The sequence below is a fragment of the Salvelinus sp. IW2-2015 genome, linkage group LG8 (assembly GCF_002910315.2).
Source record: "Salvelinus sp. IW2-2015 linkage group LG8, ASM291031v2, whole genome shotgun sequence".
NCBI classification, from domain to species: Eukaryota; Metazoa; Chordata; class Actinopteri; order Salmoniformes; family Salmonidae; genus Salvelinus; species Salvelinus sp. IW2-2015.
The window spans coordinates 50578656-50587996 of NC_036848.1; the positions used below are offsets into that span (position 1 = coordinate 50578656).

The 9341-nt window shown below is 43.3% G+C and overlaps 1 protein-coding gene across 2 annotated transcripts in view; it reads right to left on the minus strand.

The window, feature by feature from the left end:
- LOC111968266 (SMC5-SMC6 complex localization factor protein 2-like) overlaps nt 1–2080 on the minus strand; it is a 7172-nt gene extending 5092 nt beyond the window's left edge. Inside the window, exons 1-3 of one of the 2 annotated variants that reach the window (XM_070444984.1) lie at nt 1806–2080; nt 1526–1594; nt 848–882 (exon numbers count right to left, since the gene is read on the minus strand). In XM_070444984.1, the coding sequence (XP_070301085.1) occupies nt 848–882; nt 1526–1594; nt 1806–1958 (257 nt within the window). In that variant the 5' untranslated portion in view covers nt 1959–2080. The remainder of the gene's footprint in view (nt 1–847; nt 883–1525; nt 1595–1805) is intronic. The other variant, XM_023993811.2, reaches the window with a different exon arrangement.
- Between the last annotated feature and the right edge of the window lie 7261 nt (nt 2081–9341).

A 9341-nucleotide genomic window follows, 5' to 3' on the forward strand; every position in this document is an offset into this window, starting at 1 on the left:
TCTTCTGCCCAGTTCTCGTCCTTCTGTTCTGTGCTTCTCCCAGTCTCTTTCCTTCTTTCTGTGCTTCTCCCAGTCTCTTCCTTCTGTTCTGTGTGTTCTCCCGTCTCTCCTTCTGTTCTGTGCTCTCCCAGTCTCTTCCTTCTGTTCTTGTGCTTCCCCAGTCTCTTCCTTCTGTTCTGTGCTTCTCCCAGTTCTCTTTCCTTCTGTTCTGTGCTTCTCCCAGTCTCTTCCTTCTGTTCTGTGCTTCTCCCAGTCTCTTCCTTCTGTTCTGTGCTTCTCCCAGTCTCTTCCTTCTGTTCTTGTGCTTCTCCCAGTCTCTTCCTTCTGTTCTGTCTCTCCCAGTCTCTTCCTTCTGGTTCTTCTGTGTGCTTCTCTCTGCTTCCCTAGATTCTCCACCTCTTTGCCCCATCTCTGAATCTTTCTGTAAATTGTCTCTCTCCTCAGTCTCTCCTTTCCATCTGCTCTTACCTTCTCTCCTCCACCGCTGCTTCCCTCTTCTCTGTGACCCTCTCCTCCGTCTCTACCATATTGGTTCCTCATCTGAATCCTTAGCGTAAGTTCCACCATCTCATCCATCTTTAGGAATGTATCTTCCTCCTCTCGCTGAATGTCCTTTTCTTCCTCAGCTTCCTCCATGACAGTGCTTTTCTGGTGTCTTCTCTTTCTCTTCGCTCTCATCCTCCATTGCCAAATTCTTCACGCAATCCTCTCCTCCTTGTCTTGTCACTCTCCGTCCACCACCTCGTCCCCTCATCTTCTTCTCCTTCCATGACCCTGTCCTCCTCTCTCTCTTCCTCCCCTTCTCTCCCTGTGGGCGTGTTGCTCTCCTGGCTGCTGCTCACAGCACCTCAGGCGGAGGCTGCCAGAAGTCACACAGTTATCCTGGAGGCAATACACACATTACTATAAAACATATCACATTGCTATCAAACACATCACTACAGCACCCTGTAGGTAATAAACCTAACATTATTCTAACACTTTTACTCTGCAATAATAAACACACAGCATTAAACCAAACACAGCTCTGCGATACTATAGTTCCCTGGAGTACTTCCCTGAACTAACTAACTGACACACGAACATACCGTACCAGTCATAAGTTTGGACACACCTACTCATTCAAGGGTTTTCTTTATTTTACTATTCTCTACATTGTAGAATAATAGTGAAGACATCAAAACTATGAAATAACACATATGGAATCATGTAGTAACCAAAAGTGTTAAAAAAATCTAAATATATTTGAGATTCTTCAAAGTAGCCACCCTTTGCCGTGATGACAGCTTTGCACACTCTTGGCATTCTCTCAACTAGCTTTTAAAATGTTAAATTGTTTTGATTTGTTTAACACGGTTGGTTACTACATGATTCCATGTGTTATTTCATAGTTTTGATGTCTTCACTATTATTCTACAATGTAGAAAATAGTAAAAAGAAATAAAGATTGATTCCAGGGTTTATCTATATAACACAACACATCTAGCTATGGCTTTATGTACTGTAGCTCTCTATGCATGTCTACCTGGAGAGGCCTGGTTCTCTGGACCAGCACCTGCCACTTGATGGAGATCCTGGCAACAAGGTCCTTCACCTGAAGGGAGAAAGAGTGAGCGATGAGGAAGAGAGTGCGAAAGGTGGGTGGATGAGGAAGAGTGTGGAGAAGAGAGGAAGAAGAGAAGAAAGGAGAGAGAACGAGGGGGGTTAAGAGCTGTTTAACTAGAGAGATCATATCATCATAATGCATTTATGTGGGTTACAGTTCCCATAGAAATGTTGTCTATATGGAAGAAGTGACTACATACCTTGCTCCTGTAAAGCATCTTCTCACTCTCCCTGATGTCACTTTTGATGTGTTTCTCCAGCTCAGCACTTAGCAACAACAACTGGTTCTTTTGCTCCGAAGGGAAGAACTCAAAGTTGGTGGTTCGTTGGCCAAGGCCAGGAGGCTGTAGCATAGGTAGTAGGCCTGAAAACAACAATGTGTTTATTAGACACCAAACGGAAGAAAACAGGATGACTTTGACTATTGGTCATATATATATACACAGTGGGGAGAACAAGTATTTGATACACTGCCGATTTTGCAGGTTTTCCTACTTACAAAGCATGTAGATGTCTGTTTTTAATCATAGGTACACTTCAACTGTGAAGACGGAATCTAAAACAAAAATCCAGAAAATCACATTGTATGATTTTAAGTAATTAATTTGCATTTTATTGCATACATAAGTATTTGATCACCTACCAACCAGTAAGAATTCCGGCTCTCACAGACCGTTAGTTTTTCTTAAGAAGCCCTCCTGTTCTCCACTCATTACCTGTATTAACTGCACCTGTTTGAACTCGTTACCCGTATAAAAGACACCTGTCCACACACTCAATCAAACAGACTCCAACCTCTCCACAATGGCCAAGACCAGAGAGCTGTGTAAGGACATCAGGGATAAAATTGTAGACCTGCACAAGGCTGGGATGGCTACAGGACAATAGGCAAGCAGCTTGGTGAGAAGGCAACAACTGTTGGCACAATTATTAGAAAATGGAAGAAGTTCAAGATGACGGTCAATTCAGAACAGAAGGAAGAGACTGGGAGAAGCACAGAACAGAAGGAAGAGACTGGGAGAAGCACAGAACAGAAGGAAGAGACTGGGAGAAGCACAGAAAGGAGGGATGAAGATTATATGAAGGAAGGAGGCAGAGAGAAACCAAAGAAGAATGCAATGGAAGATAACCTGGCTGCTTCCATATAGAATTGTGCCTGTCTAGACCCACTGCCTGTCGTCTAGACTCTGGACCAAGATTACATCCAAAATGGCACCCCGGCCTATTCCCTGTGTAGTGCACTACTTTTGACCAGGTCCCATGGGGCTCTGATCAAAAGTAGGGCATGATATAGGGAGCAGGGTGCCATTTGGGACTCAACTGTCTACATGTTCCACTTTCTCAGGTAAATCACTTCAAGTGAACAAATGTCACGTGATTTCTTTCAGGCACTTTGTTGAACAATGCAAAAGATGAATCCTAGTAGGATTGACCTATATATTTTCACCTGTTCTGTTCATTCCTTTTACTATTTGCACTTGTTTTTTTGTAACATTTCTGCTGTTGAATAACTTATTTTCGAAATACACTTTTTATTGCAGTTGCAGAAGTGTTAAAAAATAAATGTAGTTTGTTAAACAAATCCCAATTGTGTTTGAGTAGAATTTCTTCACTGCATCATTAGTATGCACGTATCACTTCCGTTGTTATGGAGTGGAAATAGTTTCTCTTCACACCTATGCAGAATAAGGAACTTGACCATGCCAACTAGAGATGAGTGTGAAGAAAATAGTAAACAGTGCTGCCAACTAGAGACCGACCGATAATCGGTTGGGATGGTATTTTGGGCTGATATTAGCCCATTCCTAGTCTATCGGCTATCGGCCCTTGATTATGTTAGCATCTCCTCACCTCCTTCTCAAAACCAGAGGTCCCTCCCCTCTGACCTTTTCCTCCAATGGGTTTTGAGAATGCGAGGAGAGAGGGGTGTGCAAGGAGTATGCAATTGAGACGCTCCCATAGATAATGACAGGCATTTAGTGGCCAAAAGGCAGTATTAGCTTCCACCATTTTAATGCAGTCAACTGGGTGGGACTTCCAACTTCACTGGCTAATCCCTCATGGTGACCCTGTTGGAGTCATGTCCAACCGGGTCATCAAGAGTTAGTGGCTTGCGAAAGTATTCACCCCCTTGGCATTTTTCCTATTTTGTTGCCTTACACCCTGGAATTAAAATTGATTTTTGGGGGGGGTTTGTATCATTTGATTTACACAACATGCCTAACACTTTGAAGATGCAAAATATTTTTGGGTAAAACAAACAAGAAATAAGACAAAAAAACTGAACTTTAACCTGCATAACTATTCACCCCCCAAAGTCAATACTTTGTAGAGCCACCTTTTGGAGCAATTGCAGCTGCAAGTCTCTTGAGGTATGTCTCTATAAGCTTGGCACATCTAGCCACTGTGATTTTTGCCCATTCTTCAAGGCAAAACTGCTTCAGCTCCTTCAAGTTGGATGGGTTCTGCTAGTGTACTGCAATCTTTAAGTCATACCACAGATTCTCAATTGGATTGAGGTCTGGGCTTTGACTAGGCCCTTCCAAGACATTTAAATGTTTCTCCTTAAACCACTCGGGTGTTGTTTTAGCAGTATGCTTAGGGTCATTGTCCTGCTGGAAGGTGAACCTCCCTCCCAGTATCAAATCTCATGAAGACTGAAACAGGTTTCCCTCAAGAATTTCCCTGTATTTAGCGCCATCCATCATTCCTTCAATTCTGACCAGTTTCCCAGCCCCTGCCAATGAAAAACATACCCACAGCATGATGAGGTGTTGGGTTTGCGCCAGACATAGCATTTTCCTTGATGGCCAAAAAGCTTAATTGTAGTCTCATCTAACCAGAGTACCTTCTTCCATATGTTTGGGGAGTCTCCCACATGCCTTTTGGTGAACACCAAATGTGTTTGCTTATTTTTTTCTGGCCACTCTTTCATAAAGCCCAGCTCTGTGGAGTGTACAGCTGAAAATGGTCCTATGGACAGATACTCCAATCTCCGCAGTGGAGCTTTAGCCCAATGTTGATCTGTACTTCTCCACAACTTTGTCCCTGACCTGTTTGGAGAGCTCCTTGGTCTTCATGGTGCCCCTTGCTTAGTGGTGTTGCAGACTCTGGAGCCTTTCAGAACAGGTGTGTATATATACTGCGATCATGTGACAGATCATGTGACACTTAGATTGCACACAGGTGGACTTTATTTAACTAACTATATGACTTCTGAAGGCAATTGGTTGCACCAGATCTTATTTAGGGGTTTCATAGCAAAGGGGGTGAATACATATGCACATAACCACTTTTCTGTTTTTAATTTTTTAGAATTTTTTGAAACAAGTCATTTTTTTCATTTCACTTCAACAATTTGGACTATTTTGTGTATGTCCATTACATGAAATCCAAATTAAAATCAATTTAAATTGCAGGTTGTAATGCAACAAAATAGGAAAAATGCCAAGGAGGGTGAATACTTTTGCAAGGCACTGTATCAGCCTATCATGAAGAAAATGTACAACTTCAAAATGGAGATGGCCTCAATGGCCAGATACAAAGATGAGTCCTCTATAAATTCTACCTATCTCTCCTGTCATCTGTGCTGCAACGTGTTTTGGGTTGTTCAACTCCTGCAAGGTGTGTTTGGGTTGTTCCACTCCTGCAAGGTGTGTGTGTGTGTTTGGGTTGCTTCAACTCCTGCAAGGTGTGGGTGTGTTTGGGTTGTTCAACTCCTGCAAGGTGTGTGTGTTTGTGTTGTTTTTCAACTCCTGCAAGTGTTGGTGGTGTGTGTGTTTTGGTTGTTCAACTCCTGCAAGGTTGTGTGTGTGTGTGTGTGTGTGTGTTTGGGTTGTTCAACTCCTGCAAGGTGTGTGTGTGTGTGTGTTTGGGTTGTTCAACTCCTGCAAGGTGTGGCTTCTTTCTGCTCGCTCTGTGTTGGGTTTAGGACCAGGTTGCACTTTGTAATAAAGGTATTTACAAAAGGAGACAAACAAATAAAATGTGATTGATATCCATGGCTATAAAGACAATAAATAATAGGTGTACAGTTTAAAAATATATATATTCTTGTTTGCCATTTTATTATATTCCACATGGTGGTGCAGCTGTTACATAAAACCAACAATGTCCTCCACTTAAATACAGGCGAATACACAGATGGCATCTCAGACCGATAAGCAAATGGGCATCGTCTACACATGGAACACTTTACTGCAGTTGGAATGAACGTAGGCCAAATCCACATTATTCACTCAACAATTTCACTGACCTACTGTATATCATGGTGTGATTTCAATGTTTAGCTTCGTATAACACTGACACAATCCTAAAAATAATTTTGAACGACAGTATTTTTTTCTGATTCTGAATCAGCCAGTGACTAGAGAAACAAGTAGACTGAGCAATTTCAACTTTTAATTCCAGTTAAAGAAAAAGATTTCACAATGTTGAAAATAGGTTTAAATAAATATATTTTCAGGTGAACGGCATGTTGATGCAGAAATATTTTTGTTAGTAAGATAACTGAAGTATTTTCCAGTAAGCCTCAACTCCATTCTAACCATTTCTATGACCTATTTTAATAGTATTTAGCATACATCTAAAGCGCTTTCGTTAACATTGGAAAAATTCAGGGGCCTGAAGTTGCCAGACGTCAAATCATGCACATAATATAACATTTAGCAGGCTTTTATCCAAAGCAACCTCCAGTCATGTGTGTCTACATTTCAACTATGGGTGGTCCCAGGAATTGAACACACGATAATCTCGTTGCAACGGAGCCATACAGGACCACATAAAATCATGACAGAGCCCTGACAGACATCTTCCATAAGAGCACTAAAGGAAACCATCTTAAGTGAAGGGCCCACCTTGAGAGTCTCCATAACAGAAGATGGTTTCCTAATGTGTCAAATTGAGCTCCGTCAGCATCTTCAGTAGTCCAACGCCTGTGTTAAATACAATAATAGGTAATATGCTAGCTAACAAGGCAGCAGCCAAGGGAATACAGAAAACCCACGCGGAAGGTATCTGTTCTGTAACTCAAGGAAGAGTGTTCACTGAATGTGCAAAAACAACCAAACAGCAGGACGTAAACAGGTTATCGTCCAATTTTCAGGCAGTGTAATATGAATTTTCTGTCTTGTTTTGCTTATGCTGTGTAAAATAACTCCTGTCGTCCCACAGGAGAGCGAATGAAGTAGTATGTTATGAGTGATATATGGTCTCTCTCTGTGTGTGTGTGTGTGTGTGGGTGGGGGGNGGGGGGGGGGGGGTCTAAGCGATCTAAGGTTTCCCGCTAGTCTGCTGTAACACTTCTCTCCCAGGACATGTTAGAGTGTGTTAGAGAGACATCAGGGTCAATGGAGAATGATGACCCTTCTCCGGATTGGTATTCCTTTAAGGAGCGCCTTTGGACAACACACAATCAACTCTAACTTGATCAGAACCGGTGGCTTTTGTTCTTGTAAGCAGAAATGAACACTTCATTCCCCTTGGTCGGCAGAAATTCAACACTGCACTGCCTTGAAGGTCCTCTCGGGGACTAGAGGAGATAATAGTGTTAAGTTAAAACAGCTCTGGACTGAAACACAATTAGCTAGTTTCCATGTTGGCAGAGAGAAGTCTGGTGGAGGAGATGATTATGTAGCCGTTAGCTATTGATCAAGGCAGCCAAGGTAGCAGCTACTTTTCCTGGGATCCAGCAACATTAAGGCAGGTACATACAATTAAAAATATTATATGACATTACATTTCATAACACTTTGGAAACGCATTCTCTGGAGTGATGAATCACACTTCACCATCTGGTAGTCCGATGGATGAATCTGGGTTTGGCGGATGCCAAGAGATCGCTACCTACCTGAATGCATAGTGCCAAACCTTGTCGTCAGCAAACTTAATGATGGTGATGGAGTCGTGCTTGGACAGACAGTCATGGGTGAACGGGGAGTACAGGAAGGGACTAAGCATGCACCCCTTAGGGGCCCCCATGTTGAGGATTAGTGTGGCAGAAGTGTTATTGCCTAGCCTTACCACCTAGTGGTGGCCCGTCAGGAAGTCCAGGATCCAGTTGCTGAGGGAGGTGTTTAGTTCCAGGGTCCTTAGCTTAGTGATGAGCTTTGTGGGCACTATGGTGTTGAACAGTGAGCTGCAGCCAGTTAACCCACTGTTCCCCGGGCGCCGAAGATGTGGATGTCGATTAAGGCAGCCCCCTGCACCTCTCTGATTCAGAGGGGTTGGGTTAAATGCGGAAGACACATTTCAGTTGAATACATTGTTGGACAAATGACTAGGTATACCCCTTTGCCTTTCCTAGTCAATGAACAGCATTCTCACATAGGTGTTCCTTTTCTCCGTGTGGGAAAGGGCAGTGTGGAGTGCAATTGAGATTGCGTCATCTGTGGACCTGTTGGGGCGGTATGCGAATTGGAGTGGGTCTAGTGTTTCTGGGATGATAGTGTTGATGTTAGCCATGACCAACCTTTCAAATCACTTTATGGCTACCGATGTGAGTGCTACGGGGCGGTAGTCATTTAGGCAGGTTACCTTCGTGTTCTTGGGCACAGGGACTATGGTTGTCTGCTTGAAACATGTAGTTATTACAGACTTGGTCAGGGAGAGGTTGAAAAGGTCAGTGAAGACACTTGCCAGTTGATCCGTGCATGCTCTGAGTACACATCCTGGTAATCCGTCTGGCCCTGCGGCCTTGTGAATGTTTAAAGGTCTTACTCACATCGGCTATGGAGACACACAGTCGTCCGGAACAGCTGCTGCTCTCAAGCATGCTTCAGTGTTGCTTGCCTCGAAGCGAGCATGAAAGGCATTTATCCCGTCTGTCAGGCTCGCGTCCCTTGGCAGCTCGCAGCTGGGTTTCCGTAAATAGTTTGCAAGCCCTGCCACATCCGACGAGCGTCAGAGCCGGTGTAGTAAGTTTCATTGCTCGTGGTATACTCCTCAATGCCATTGGATGAATCCTGGAACATATTCCAGTCTGTGCTAGCAAAACAGTCCTGTAGCGTAGTGTCCGCGTCATCTGACCACTTCCGTATTGAGTGAGTCACTGCTACTTCCTACGTTAGTTTTTGCTTGTAAGCAGGAATCAGAAGGATAGATTTATGGTCATTCCAAATGGAGGGCAAGGGAGAGCTTTGTACGAATGTCTGTGTGTGGAGTAAAGGTGGTCTAGAGTTTTTTTCCCCTCTGGTTGCACATGTGACGTGCTGGTAGATATGAGGTAAAACATATTCAAATTTGCCTGCATTAAAGTCCCCGGCCACTTGGAGCGCCGCTTCTGGGTGAGCATTTTCTTGTTTGCTTATGGCCTTATACAGGTTGATGAGTGAGGTCTTAGTGCCAGCATTGGTTTGTGGTAGTAAATAAACAGCTCCGGAAAAAATGAATGAAGACTCTTGGTAGGTAGTGTGTTCTACAGCTTATGAGGTACCCTACCTCAGGCAAGAAATACCTCAAGACTTCCTTAATATTAGACGCACCAGTTGTTATTGACAGACAGACACACACCACCACCACTCGGCTTACCGGATTTACCTGTTCTGTCTTTCCGAAGCACGGAAAACCCAGCCAGCTGTATAATATCCGTGTCTTCGTTCAGCCATGATTCAGTGAAACATATGGAATCATGTAGTAACCAAAAAAGTGTTAAACTAATCTAAATCTATTTTAGATTTTAGATTCTTCAAAGTAGCCACACTTTGCGTTGATGACAGCATTGCACACTCTTGGCATTC